This window comes from Crotalus tigris, unplaced genomic scaffold, assembly GCF_016545835.1.
Source record: "Crotalus tigris isolate CLP2741 ecotype Arizona unplaced genomic scaffold, ASM1654583v1 scf7180000024384.25900115:4084858, whole genome shotgun sequence".
NCBI classification, from domain to species: Eukaryota; Metazoa; Chordata; class Lepidosauria; order Squamata; family Viperidae; genus Crotalus; species Crotalus tigris.
This window is the reverse complement of record NW_024100554.1, coordinates 2,373,410-2,388,631: the sequence shown is the minus strand read 5'-3', so window position 1 is coordinate 2,388,631 and position 15,222 is coordinate 2,373,410. Positions and strand designations below refer to the sequence as shown.

General features: G+C 33.8%; 1 protein-coding gene across 6 annotated transcripts in view; it reads left to right on the top strand.

Annotated features, from left to right (window-relative positions):
• UBR5 (ubiquitin protein ligase E3 component n-recognin 5) overlaps positions 1-15,222 on the top strand; it is an 89,009-nt gene that overhangs the window by 23,240 nt on the left and 50,547 nt on the right. For 3 of the 6 annotated variants that reach the window (XM_039328895.1, XM_039328896.1, XM_039328894.1), the window contains exons 8-14: positions 6,450-6,599; positions 8,844-9,055; positions 10,566-10,682; positions 11,406-11,516; positions 12,005-12,159; positions 13,808-13,925; positions 15,037-15,221. In XM_039328895.1, the coding sequence (XP_039184829.1) occupies positions 6,450-6,599; positions 8,844-9,055; positions 10,566-10,682; positions 11,406-11,516; positions 12,005-12,159; positions 13,808-13,925; positions 15,037-15,221 (1,048 nt within the window). The remainder of the gene's footprint in view (positions 1-6,449; positions 6,600-8,843; positions 9,056-10,565; positions 10,683-11,405; positions 11,517-12,004; positions 12,160-13,807; positions 13,926-15,036; position 15,222) is intronic. The other 3 variants (XM_039328898.1, XM_039328900.1, XM_039328899.1) reach the window with 3 other exon arrangements.

Sequence of the window (15,222 nt, the reverse complement as noted above, 5' to 3'; positions counted from 1 at the left end):
AGCTATAAGTGTGTAAAATTAGAAGATTGGAATAAAAATCTTTATACAAATAAATATAACTACCATAATGATAAACACATCCTTGAATACATACTGATAACATCTGGAAAGATGTGGGGAAAGAAATATCTATGTCTTGTTATTTAGTGATAGCATGACATGTCAACACTGCATTCTGTTTTTGGGAGAAGCCAGAGAATGAAGCTAATAACAAACTAATATCAGCCCATATTTTCTTTCTGTAATTTCTTCTTTGTAGATGAAAACGTATATATTTACATATCTCACTAAACCTGGCTAAGCAAGTCACAGACAATTTGTTAGAGATGCTCATAGATGTATCTGTGGCTAAGTCAGCTTAACTGACAAGATGCTGTTAGTGAAAATAATGATGATTAAATTTATACCTTACCTTTCCACTTAATATATGATACCTTATAGTAGTAAAACAAAATATGAAATTTAAAATGGAGCATTACAATCAGTATAATGAGAATGAGAAATTAAAATAACTTTTGTAGTTTAAAAGCTTTCCTGCTATAAGAGAATTGCCAAAGCTGTATCAATCTCAGAAAATATTTGTGTGAAAAAAAATCTATAAAGCTATATGAAATAAATTGCTCTTGTAAAAGCAAATGTTAAAAGCCTTGCTGGTTGACTGCTAAGGTTTTCCTGGTTCTTATAAGCATTTTCACAATTCTGCTTTATGGTTATGCAAGTTGTAATTTTGTTTGGCTTATACAAAACTTTTGAATTCTGATTGCAGTATTTAGTAGCAAATGTGTATAGCATTTGTATAGGCAGAGTAGTAATTTAAGAAAAAACTTTGGAGTAGCTATTTTATTATCATTTAAAAATGCTTTTAAATTGTAAGGCAGTCGTTATTTCACTGTTGAATGCTTGTGTTTGACCCCCTCTCATGGGTCAAATTTATGGGCAATTTAAGTCCAATCTATCATTAGTCTTATATAGTATTATAATTCTGTTCCTGCTGAACTGACCAATTTTACAGAACATTTTATATTTACAACCAATATTACAGTATAGCTCTATTTGGTTCCAATATTGCTTTCAAAATCATATCATTTTAACAACAATGGAGAGGTATTAATATGATTTTCATTTGAATAGTATATGTTAAATAATGCATAAGGCTTATTCTACAGTACTTTTTTCTTTAGTTTTCGCTAAGAATTCAGAAGAGATACCTCTCAGATAGGTCACTAGGAAAGACTCATTTTCAGTTTGTTTTATTAGATTTAGAATAGTTCCTAGTTACAGATCTGGAAGAGAAAATTACTTGTCTGAGTTCCTTTGTCAGTGACTCTCTCCTTCAATCTAAATGTAATAAAAACAACCCTTTCTGAAATTCTAAAAACACAGGGGTAGCTGAGCAGCTATGCTATCATACAGTTCTGTACATTTTAAATTTTTTTTAATGGAAATGCCATATATAAAGGTATAATGAATTCATTTTGGAAGAAGAAAAATGGAGGACAGCAGTTATCCAGAGAATTCCAAGTAAAAATATGAACTCATTCTAAGTTAGTTTATTGTATATTTCCTTCTTAACAGTGTCTTGAATTTCTGAGCATGGACAGAATTTGTTGTAAAAAGAAAAATCTTGGTCTCATTTTGATGTTGAAAGGAAGACTAATAATGTCTCACATTTTCATAGTGATTGAGATCAGGGAAAACTAACCTTCTAGAGATTATTGTTGTTTTGTCCAATAGGACAATATTTTCATTTTTTGAGTTGTGAGAAAATGAAAAAAATTAACAAAATTAATTAAGATTTTTTAAAAAAATAAATAAAGAGATCAGAACACATCATCTCCTTCAGCAAGAACCTAGATCACTGATGGTGAACCTTTTAGAGACTGAGTGCCCAAACTGCAACCCAAAACCCACTTATACATCATCGACTGCCGGGTGGGCGTGGCCCATTGGGTAGGCATGGTTACAGTGGTAATGTAGACTGGGTGGGACTAAAAAGTTTAATCAATCAATTCCAACTTTTCAAGACCTTTTTTTCCCCATGAGAAGTTGAAATTGACTGATTGAACCTTTTCTTTTTTCTTTTTTTTTTTTGCACATGGCGGCGGAGGCCTAAAGCAAAAAGGTTTTATAAAACCCAACTGAAGGCCTAGGACTAGGGAGACAGCGTGCGTGCCCACAGAGAGGGCTCTGAGTGCCGCCTCTGGCACCCGTGCCATAGGTTTGCTACCACTGACCTAGATAAACAGGGATTAACATCAGACGAACAAGCAGAAAGCAGTACCCTGGTCACGGAATTACCAAAGAGAAAACCATACCTCCACTAACATTGCTAGGAGAAACAACAACAACAATAATAATACAGCTGGAAAGGACCTTGGAGGTCTTCTAGCCCAGAGGTCCCCAACCTTTTGGGCACCAGGGACTGATTATATGGAGAGAGGTTTTTCCATGGACCGGAGGGGATGTGGTTTTGTGTGCTGCCTGCATCCTGCAGATGGGGTTTTGCTTGTTTGTGCAGCCCGGTTGCTAGCATGCTGCAGCCCGGTACCGGTCCACGGACCGGGGATTGAGGACCCCTGTTCTAGTCTAATCCCATGCTCAGGCAGGAAACCCTATACCATTTCAGACAAATGGTTGTCCAGTCTCTTCTTAAAAACCTTCCAGTGTTGGAGCATTCACAACTTCTGGAGGCAGGTTGTTCCACTGATTAATTGTTCTAACTGTCATGAAATTTCTCCTTAGTTCTAGGTTGTTTCTCTCCTTGATTGATTTCCATCCATTGCTTCTTGTCCTGCCTTCAGGTGCTTTGGAGAATAGCTTGACTCCCTCTTCTTTGTGGTAACCTTTGAGATAGCGGAACACTGCTATCATGTCCCCCCTAGTCCTTCTCTTCATTAAATTAGACATACCCAATTCCAGCAACCGTTCTTTATGTGTTTTAGCCTCCAGTCCTCTGATCATCTTTGTTGCTGTTCTCTGTACTCTTTCTAGAGAGTCTCAACATCTTATATACTGTATATAAACAGTAGGGAGCAATCGCCATACTCACTAGCACTGATGCTGTTGCCTAGTCAGGTAATGAAATGTATACAAATAACCAAGCTCAGAGAACACCAAGGATTCCACAGCTACATATTTCTCTTCTATTGAAGTGAGAAAATGATCCGGCAGCTGAAACTGCATTCTTAACAATCTTGTATTTGAATGCTAGATCTATATTTATTATATGAAAAAGCTTAAATTTTGGATGAATGTAAAGAAAGAATACAGTATATGTCTTATTCAGGTTCTTGGCGAGGATCCAGTTTGCCAGCTGTTCAAGGGAACTGTATAAGAATACATACTTTTTAAAATTGTATAAGACTATAGGATCATAATTAGTTCTCAACATAAATTTGTACAACATTTTTATAGAGTGAAATGTTTTGCCCAGATATGTAAGATTACAAAGGAAAGCAGTAAAAGGTTGAGTTTATTTGTTAAATTTTACTAAACATATTAACCGTAGATTACAGTGAATTAATATATATTATATGAATGATATGATTTTTGATTAAAGTGAATAATATGAATTCCATTTGCTTATTTAAAAAACTTATATGCTACCAATTTCTTAACAGCTCTGGGCATGAACACACAGTAAATACATACATTGCAACAATATTAAAAACATTAATATAGAGAGATGTCTAACTACATTTTAAAAATCACCCTAAAATGTAATAATGTGACGGAATACCTAACAAATAAAGGAGGCAGCAAGACGTTTAAGGGAGGAAACAAGGCCATTAGAGGAAAGTTTATTGAATTCAGGGGAATGGGGAAGTATGAGAAAGAGACCAGCAGTAACTTTGCCTTAATTACACTATGTATAAATTGTGCGAGAGAATCACTTTATTTAGTTTTCAAATTTCTTTTATATTAGCCTACTAGCATTACATTTCTTCCAGAAATCCACATGGAACTTGTTTCCCGAACTTATCAGTCTTGTGGAGCATGACATGACCAAAGAATGCACACGTGGCCCTGGGGATATAGGCATTCTAAGCTATGTACCCCAAAGCAATTAGTAAATAGTAAAGCAGTTTCAGTGTAATGTGGAATCATAAATAGATAACCTTTAGCATGTTTGGTTCTATATTCCAAGCTATCTAAAATTTTTGCAGCACCCCAAGAATTCTAGAGTGTACTATTATCCTGCTTTAAGCTTATCATCCCGCAAATAACCAAATCTAGGTTTGCTTCTTCAAGATTTATCAGCTGAAATTAATGAAAAACCTAATTGCCACAATTGTTACATGGCTGTCCAGCATCAGTGCTGGATTTAAAAGCACCCTATAGAATCAACGTTACACTATCTTGTTACCACCTTATTCTGTAGTACTATATCCAGTACTATATCCAGCCTGGAGACCCACGACAGCTCTGAAGATATTTAGTACTTAGATAAGAAGGGAGAATTATACATTATAATTATAACTTATAATTATAAATATTATTAACAATATTGAGAGCAGGCAACTTGTTGTCATTTTGTGGGTTGCCTTTCGGTATGCATGTAAAAATAAAAGCTCCAACTCAAATTTGATTCCTGGTGACTGCGTGGAAATGACGATATAAATTGTCTTGGCAACAATGCAGAGTGGTTTGTTATTGCTGCCTGCTAAGATTTTTCTGCCCCAACTTCTTAGTCTAGCTTATAACTCGGATATTTCCTGAATTCTCACTCATTTAGCAAATTAAATCTGATCCTCCTTAGTTATGATGATAGTTACTGTAGTGCTGCAATATTTTGCTTTGTAGTTTCAAAAGGGATAAATCAGACTCTGAGCATGAATGTATATGAAAAACTAATAGTTGTGAAATACAGTGCTCTTAAGTTGATTCACTGAGCATTTTAAATAGTTACTTGAAAGCAAGAACCAATGCTTCTTTAGAGGGTCAGTCTGAAGGGGGATTGATTATTATTCAGTACTCAGATTTTCTCAGACCAGAAGCTTAAATTAGGAAGAAAGGAACTAAGGTGCTGGAAATTATCCCAATTTTTTTCATTTAGTTTATATGTGGGAAAAAATTTGAATCAAATGCTAATGGTTGGAGCTTCTTCTTTTGTGAAACTTCACACACCTCTAACCTGTTTTAAAAAAGTAATTGAATCTTTCATTAATAAGATGTGGAAAAGTAGCTAAGATGCATTTAAAAGCAAATCTTCCTACTTTTAGTTGTTAATTGTAGTTTGTAATTCAGAAACGTAATACATTTCTTATAGGATACCATAGGTGGAGAAGTGGAAAGTTATTGAGGTACTGCTCCATTGTGGTGTAATTCTTGGATGGACGCTGAAAGGATTGCATAAACCAGGGTTTTCTTAAAATAGGGCAATAGGACATGGATTCTGGGAAGAAATAACAGTAATGATGGACATGGGAAAATAGGGGATATAAATATTTATATTGTATATTGATCTGTAAAAATCAAGGTCAGGTTATTTGAATTGAATTATGATCTCCCTGGGATTATTTGTAGCAGGAGTCAGGTAGTACTTGATAGCTAAGAATTCAGTTATGTTAGAAAAGAAATGGGAAATAAAAGAATTGTACATGACATCATAGTGAGGTCATGAAATTAAAGCGACAGGTGAGTAAGGATTAAATAGTGTCTGTTGTAGCTGGATTACATGCGGCACGTTGTTGGTTAGGAGTCTATTAAAATGCAAGGTGTTGAATTTATAAAGCTTGAGATTTACTGGATAACCTTAACTGCGTCTGCTGACAGTTTAGGCAGCATTTCTTATTCTGCTGGAAATTAAATTTAATAGAAAGTGATAGAAAAAAAGCCATTGCCAGGAGAGCATTTGTTTGTTCTATCAACAGCTGAGATTTTATGCCAAGATTGTGATTCAAAAGTGAGGCACTCTCCTGCCCTATCAACAGTTCAGTTAATTTGATACCATAAATGTAGTCTCATAAAATATTTTCTTCAGGAGATATGTGTATGTTTTTTTGCATAGTTATCTATAGACTTCATTAAAATGACATTTTTCAGTTTAGATAACAATTGTTTTAGTTTCAGATAAAATTAGAGGTTCTTTCTTTTTTCTTTTCTTTTGAAGGAAGCATTTTCACATGCTGTTTTGTGGAACGATTTAGTTTCTTTTTATATTGCTTAACTGTTCATAGCTTTGTCTAACATTTGAGTTCTTAGGATGAGATTAGACTTAATGGCTTGAAACAGCAAGCAGGCAGTTGATATACAGTAGATAACATTGGATTAGCATTCTAGGATATTTTGCTTGATTGAAATGTGAGCAGTAGGCAAAATATTTATATGCTAGGGAATTGGAAGAAAAGTTCAGTTTTGTTAGTGGATTTGTGTTGTTTGGTGATGGTCTTTCTAGATTATTTTCAAGTAGCTGATAATTTACCTCAGATCCTTGTCTCCTCTTATAGAGGATCTTATGTCTCTTCTGGATGCTGACATACATTCTGCTCACCCAAGTGTCATTATTGATGCTGATGCTATGTTTTCAGAAGATATTAGTTACTTTGGTTATCCATCCTTTCGGCGCTCATCACTTTCCAGGCTAAGCTCGTCCCGAGGTAATTTTGCACCTTTTTTTCTTTGTAAATAAGTAGTATTGCTGTGCAGTACTAGATATAGCACATGCTGCTGATTTCTGTCTTAGATTTGTGTGTGCAATTTCTATTCTAAATATAGACAATTAAAAACTTTCTGCTAAGTTGTAACATTTCAAAAAATATTCTAGTAAGTTACAAAATAATTACTAGTAGTATGTTTGAAATGTCTTGACAGCTGAAATGTGCATGAGGCTTTTAAAATTGTCTGACCGAAGCCAGTATTTTTAAAAAAAGATTTATGGAAGATTGATCTAAAAACCTATTCTCTTCTGAAACATCCCAGAAGATAGCTTGTTTATTTTAGAATAAGTTAAAATTGGTTGGTACATAGGGAATTTTCTGCCTTCTCTGATATGGAGGCATAATTTTATAGCAAGTGTAGAAATCCTACCTTTGTTCAGATAGGTAGCAGTGAAAGTTCCTTCACAGCTCATTATGTATAATTCCTTTGCAAAATATGTCAGTGACACTTTAAAATATATTTAATTAGCTTTAAGCCTAGTCATTATTTATTTTTTTTTGCATTTAGATTTAGAAATAGCAGCTAAAGAATATTTTGTATAAAAACAAATTATAAGTAAGATTTGAAAATGTATGAAATCCAACACTGGATCTGGAACTTTCTTCAAAAAAAAAAACCTAGTACTTTGTCTAGACATTTTATCAGTTGTTAATCCAACTACTGCTACAAATTCTTCTTGAATTTCACTCTACTCATTTAATATTTCTCTTAGTATTCAGATGCAGAATTCACTATTCTTAGTGCAGTATGTAAGTTAGTTAAAAGATTTTATTATACTTGCTGTACATTGTGAATATAAAGTGATTTTCCAAATTATCAAATATGGCTTCATTGTGCTATTTATGAAGCTTCTAAAATGGTAGACATCTGGAAGTCTGTTTACTTCTGTTTTGGATTAATTCCCATGAAATCTAGCCGGTAGGGCTAATAGTAAAAAATTATGAAAATCACAATTGAAGGGGAATGGGTTGCTTACTCATGCTAGTGAAGATTAAAACCAAAGGCCTTATCTATCTATATGAAACTATGCATAGGTCTTGAGGACAAGCTTAGAATTATATACATGCCACTACCGCTTTTTAATGTACATACTCCTAACCCTCCTCATTATAGTCTCATTAGAAGTCAACTAAACTATGAGGTCTGAATAAGAAGAAAAATAAAAAGTTGACAAAACATTGGTTTTAGAGGAATTATCAGAAAGCTAGATGGATATTCATTTTTAAACTAATTGTTGAAGGAAGTGGAGAGTAAGAAAGTAAAGAAAGCAAAAGAAAGCATGCCTGTTTTGATTAAGAATGTTATTAAATAAAGAATAATAATAATAATAATCAATGCATTATTCATCCTCTGATTTTTCTTAAATCCCTTCCCTTTTCCTTTCTAAGGTTATTTCTATGTTAAGATGAAAAATCCTATTTTTCCATATATATATATTGTCTTGGATATTTAGTTTGATTACCTGACTTAACATTTTAATTGTATGAGAGAACTGGCGTACTGGCTTTAGACAATTTGTAGGCCAATTGAAGGGAAAGCATTTTGGTAAGGAACATTTTCCTTAAAAAAATCTTTCTAGAACTTTTCTGACTTAAATTTTTTCTTTTAATCAACTTTACTCTTAAACTTAAAAATAAATTACATCAAGTGGTAGATACTTTGTTTGAGGGGTTGGAGTAGCAAATTTACAACACTGTAAGATTGTGTGTTAACCTTTTCAAGTGGTGGTGGGGGAACTGCTGAGACTCTCTAATAAACACTCCTTTTTTGCTAGATTAAAAGTTTCTTCAAATCCTTGTTAATTGAAACTAGGTTTTGTTTTGTTTATACCGTTTGATACATCACCCATAATATACTCTTTGCATATGGTACTACAAATTTTTTAAAAAACACTTTTTATCTTGTTCTATATATCTAATGATACAATTTTAAAAAATGAATTCATTTTAAGTAGCTTGAAGCTTCCTGGGTCTGAAATAGATACTGAGTATCATTCTTATATTTTAAATGATTTTGGCAATAATAGTACATATGCTTGAAAGGGTTAATATTTTGAGTGCTGCATGCCATTTTGATGTTTATATTTTATAATAGTTTGTAATTGCTATTAGTTGCATCCTGAAGGGTCTTTACTAGAGAGTGGCTTACTTTTATTCCACTGGTGTGACCCAATTGCATACCAGTTCTCCTTCTTCCCTTAGAGAGAGACTCTGAGCTGTTGCGTGAACGTGAGTCCGTTTTACGTTTGCGTGAACGAAGGTGGCTTGATGGAGCCTCATTTGATAATGAAAGAGGCTCTACAAGCAAAGAAGGAGAGCCAAACCTTGACAAGAAGAATACACCTGTCCAAAGCCCTGTCTCATTAGGAGAAGATTTGCAGTGGTGGCCAGATAAGGTACTGATTTATTTTTTTTTTAAATTAATGTATAAGATATGTTAACTATATATTTACATTTTTTCTCTTTCCAACAATCTGAAAATACACTGTGTTATATGTATGTGGTTGGTATTGCTTAATCTTAAATTTATGGTCTATACATACATACATACATACATACATACATACATACATACATACTTTAAATAATCCTTGACAATAATAGGACAATTTACATACAGGTAGTCCTCAACTTATGATTAATTGTTTAACAGCTGTTTAAAGTTTCAGCTGCCATGCACAGGGTGCTTTATAGCCTATAAAGCACTTCCAACCATCGTAAAACATCCCCCTAGTAAGGTGATCACGATCTACTGCTTTGCAACATGTTTGCGCTCACAGCCAGTTGCCAAGCACCCATGATCACATATGTAAACACATTTACAATCTTCTCTGTCACTTTCTCTAAAAAATCAGTGGAGAAATCAGCAGGGAAGATTGCAAACTGCCATGGAGTTGAGATTCTCTCCCCACTTTTTGAGAATGAAAGGGCTGCTAGCTGGGAAAGAATCTCATTTATGTACTGACTATATCTTTGGCCATTGGGGAGTACTGGCTAAATAGCTCTATCAGAATGGGGAAATTTAACAAAATGAGTGTCTAAAGTACAATTAATGTTTGAAAATTATCAGAATATTCTTTTTGGATGATCAGTAGACTAGTGATACCACTTACTCACATCAGAACAAGGATGTTAGAAAATATAGCAATTTATTTTTTCAAATGTACTCTTGTTAGTCTTTGCTATCTTTCCTTTTCTATGTAATTATTTACTATGAGTACAAACCCTGCGTTTTTATATTATAAGTGCAATTTATAATCTAAACCCTGTGTCTTTAGATCAGGCATGTCAAACTGCTGGCCTGGATTTGTCACACCGAAACCGCACTCACCCCATTGCCGGCAATTGGAAAAAAGTCCCAATATGTCGCGCAACGTCACGTGACGTTGTGAGTTTTGACATGCTTGCTTTAGATTATAAAGCTGTGGGGTGCAGTGGTTAGAATGCAGTATTGCAGGCTAATTCTTCTGACTGCAAACTGCCAGCATTGTGGCAGTTCAAGTCACACTGACTCAAGGTTGACTCAGCCTTCCATCCTTCCCAGTTAAAATGAGGACCCAGATTGTTGGGGGTAATATGCTGACTCTGTAAATTGCTTAGGGCTTTAAGGCACTGTGAAGTGGTATATAAGTCTAAGTGCTACTGCTATAAGTGCTACTACATTTTTTTTTAATGGTGCAGATGTTAGCATAATCATTAAAAATAAATAGTGTATTTCTTTCTGCACAAATAATCCCAATGAAATTATTAGTTGTATTTATTGTGGCAAGGGTATGGCACAATTTCAGTTATCATTTTAGATGGTTGCAATTGTGCAGTTTGAGAACCCATACCGTAAAAAAATAATAGTACATTAAATATATAATTATCACAATGTTGAACATTTAAACTTTACTGATTTTGTAGGATGGAATGAAATTTATTTCTATTGGTGCTCTGTATTCTGAATTGGTGGCAGTGAGCAGTAAAGGGGAGCTCTATCAATGGAAGTGGAGTGAATCTGAACCATACAGAAATACACAGGTACATACAATTATATTTATTTGATTGATTATTTGCCATCAAGTTAATATCGACTTTTAGTGATCACATAGATTTTCTCTATGAAGATCTGTGTCAGCTTGGTATTTCAGATGCTGCAGTGGTGTACCCATTGCCACTGTAATTCATTCCATCCATCTTTCTGTTGGTTGATCTCTTCTTTTCTTTCCTTCCTCTTACCTTTTCCAGCTTTATAGTCTCCAGAAAGTTAGATCCTTGTATAATGTGTCCCTAGCATAATAATATTAGTCTGGCCATTTGTGCCTTAAGTAATTTGTTCAGTGATCCATTTGTCTATTTTCTTGGCTAACAATTCTATTTAATGCTATCAAATATATATTTAATAAAAACTAATGTGCTACAATTACATCAGAGAGTGACCAAAATCTGGCTAGTGCTGTGCAATAAGTGGAGAGATTTGGCATCCAGCATAGATAGAAGGAGCAGTAATAGCAATGAGTTTTTAATAAGAGCTATGCTGCTTGGCTTTTTCTGGCTTGTAATTTTCTGTCTTACTTGAATAAAAGAAAATCACTTTCATGGCAAAAAGTGTGCTGCTGTTCTTGAATATAAAATTGGGATGGGACAAAATCTGTTTTTTAGTTGATCCTTGGCAGGAAAGTAATGGCAGGAAACACCCACCATTATGGTGGGTGTTTCATTGATGATTTTATAACATACTATCTGATGGTTTTGTTTCCAAAGAATCCATCAATACATCATCCACGTGCAGGATCATTGGGATTGACGAATGAGAAGATAATTCTTCTTTCTGCAAATAGCATTAGAGCAACTGTTGCTACTGAAAACAATAAGGTATGAAACATTTGAGAAAACATTTTCTTTTTCTAGTTTGTATTAGTATTTTATCATTCTAATAGTAATTTTTATAAAATTTAAAAAATTTAATTATATTAATTTTATCACTTTATTGCAAGATAAGTTTAATTGTTTTAATTGTTGTCAGCTACCCAAAGCTGTATAATTGGTACAGAAATAATTAAGTAAAAGAGAAACTTTCTTAACAACAACAACAAAAAAGATGGAGGAAAAGCAGCTATAGAAAATTAATAAAAAACACATTGGGCTTTTTCTGCCTTGAATATGGACTCCAAAACTCTGTTTTGATCTTGGTTCTTAAAATTATTCAGAAAAACTCTTTAAAAATGAATTTGTTAAAATTTCATCTCAAACTTGATGATAACTGGTTGTTCATGTTGTGTATAAAGAGTTGTCAGTAATGATTGACTAAAATAAGATTCTGAAATGAAAATATCTGATCACTAAATATTTTTTCATTTTAGGTGGCTACCTGGGTAGATGAAACTTTGAGTTCTGTAGCTTCTAAATTAGAACATACTGCACAAACCTACTCAGAACTTCAAGGAGAACGGATAGTCTCATTGCATTGTTGTGCCCTTTATACCTGTGCTCAGTTGGAGAATAATTTATATTGGTGGTAGGTATATATTTCTGTTCAAAGCTTTAAATATATATTTGCAAAGAACAAAAACCTCTGCTGACCAGCTTATGTATTTATGTTTGAAGAGGTTTTTTGTTTGAAAATCAGCAGGTGAAAACATGATGAAAAAAATATGCCAAAATCTTGTTCAGGTTTAATTTAATTTATAACATTTGAAAAACTGCCCAGTTCAAAATAACCTACCTCCCATTTATTTTAACCAAATAGAAGAAAATTATCTTCTATTCATATGGGTCATACAGCTTGAGAGTAAGGCTGTCTTGAGAAAGAGAGAGAAAGGGTGCTTTTGTGATTAAGATACATTAATTTGAATACCTGATTTTTTTTCAAGTATTTCTGGCTGAATGTTTAAAACGGTGTTTGCTTGATTGAGTTTATATTATTCTGCCTTTTAGTCCTTGAATCTAAAAATGAAAAGTTTGTATTTATTAATGAAATAAAAATGTTTGTAACAAAGATAAAGAAAAGATCAGTGCTGCCTTCAGTTTAGGAGCCAAAATCTTTCCCCTACAGCAAATTTCCAATTCTTATTAGTCAGGAAGATGGAATGTTAGGAGTTATAGTCTCAACGCATCTAAAAGACAATAGATTGTGAGAGAGAAAGAGAGAGAATTGCTTGATTAATTCTGTTAAAGATTACAACAGATAATAGATCAAATATCAAAGATGTTTTAAAATTATTGGGATTTTTATGCAAAAGTTGGAAATGGACGTGTATTGAAAATTGTTGAAAATTCAAGACTAGAAACCCCCAGTATACTCAACAGTGGCTAATAGATTTCTGTATCCAAAATGTTCAAATAGACAGCATCATAATCAAACCTAATTGCATCTTAACATAGCCACAGATGGAACAATTGTCTGCTGAATTGCAAAATGCTGTCAGGTGCTCACTGAGGATCAGACCATCTGCTACTAATCATAGAAATTTCACATCAATCTAAAAAAAAAAAAAAAAAACCCACTAGAAAGGTTCCAGTGCCAATGAGATAAAACCTCAAAAACATTCCTGAAGACTATGAGGTCATAAACAGATTCAAAGACATTAACTTTGTGGAGAGAGAGCCTGAGAAAGGTAGAAATAAATAAAAATGATTGCAAAAGAGAAAGGCGGAAAGAAATGAGGGATAGGCTGGCTATCAAACCAAGCCATAGAAATAGTTAAGGAAAACAGAGTATGAAAGCCAGAGAAGATCTTGGGAAAACTAAAGACCTTAATGGAAGCTTTCAGTGGTTAGGCAAGAAGATAGATATGAACTTGGAGTATAGTCAGATAGAAGAAGACTGGAGGAAATAGAAATCTATTTAAGGAACACAGTTATGAATGCACACTACAGAGTGTGGATGAAATTTGCTGGGAAAACATTCTGTCTGCCTTCTTTTTATATATGAAATGTCTAATTTTCTACTCTTGGCCTCCACTGACATATTTTCCATAGATTTCAAAATACATATTCTTAACTCAGTGTGAACAGTTTTAGGAACTGCCTAATATAATCTTACCTTCTCAAATCTTAAAATTCTTTCATTGGCTAGATGCATTGTCATTTATTGTCTCTTGTTTTAAATTTCTTACTAGTTTATTACATCCATTTCATATTAACATTAGTATTTTTCTTCCTAGGGGTGTCGTTCCTTTCAGTCAAAGGAAGAAAATGCTGGAAAAGGCTAGAGCCAAAAATAAAAAGCCCAAGTCTAGTGCTGGTATATCTTCAATGCCAAATATCACTGTTGGTACTCAGGTATGTACAAGCTTATTTTTTAAAAATGTTGAACAAATTGAACTACAAATGAGTTGTAGAATGGCACAGTTTCTGTATATGGAATTTTTATGTTGAAGAACCTTGTTTTCTGAACTGACAGAATTTCAGATATCCTAAATATGTGCTATGCCTGGTAAATATTATATTTGTCTCCCTACCTTTGTTTTCTACTTTATCACTGATTGAGCTGTAGTTTTAAATTACTGTTAGGAAACTGTGTCCTGAGTATTTTGCATTTAAACATTTATGTGTATTTCAGTATCACATTTTTATCTATATCAGTGGTTCTTAAACCTTTTTGAAAGAATCGCCCCCTTGAGCCAATGGGAAGTTGTCATCGCCCCCTCCCCCAACATAACCTCTCAATCACAACATAGGAAATAATTCTTCAATTTATGCAAACACTTTTTTTTGGTTTTCTTTAAAATTGTCATCAGGACATATCGATGCAAATAATTTATTTCCAGTCTTTTTCTCATATCTCAACTGTTTGAAAATTTTTGGTGCCACCTGTCACTTTATTCCCAAACTTCACGATACATTTATTTCATTATTATCTTATTTATTCAAGACACTTAAAAGTAATGACCACTGAAAACAAAATTCAATGGCAAGAAAGTGAAATGCCCGAAAAGAAAAACAGTAACATTTAATGATTGAATTACAAGTGAAATTTAAGACGCAAAAAGAAATATAAAAGCAATGCGCATGAAGATAAGCAATGCGTATTCACATATGTATGGCGTTCTGTACTGAAGCTAGCTGGAGGAACATTTGAAAACACAATTCAATCCACTAATAGCGAGTGATTGGATGTTTTTGTATGACAGATATGCAGCAATTCACTGTACGAAAAAGTCTCAAAAGTGTCCCCAAAACTTCTTGCTCCATCGCCCCCCTATCGCCCCCTTTTCGTTCCTTCGCCCCCGCATCGCCCCTTTTTGTTCCATCGCCCCCTTGAAAAATGAAATCGCCCCCTGGGGGGCAATATCGCCCAGGTTAAGAACCACTGATCTATATAATACTGTTTTTCCTTCTGATTTTTTGATGTTTAATTTACTATAATTAATTCATTATATCTTTATTTCAGGTATGTTTGAGGAATAATCCTCTCTATCATGCTGGTGCAGTGGCCTTTTCAATTAGTGCTGGAATTCCTAAAGTTGGTGTTTTAATGGAGTCTGTTTGGAATATGAATGATAGCTGTAGATTTCAGCTTCGGTCACCAGAAAGTTTAAAGAACATGGAGAAGGCTAATAAAACTACAGAGGCAAAG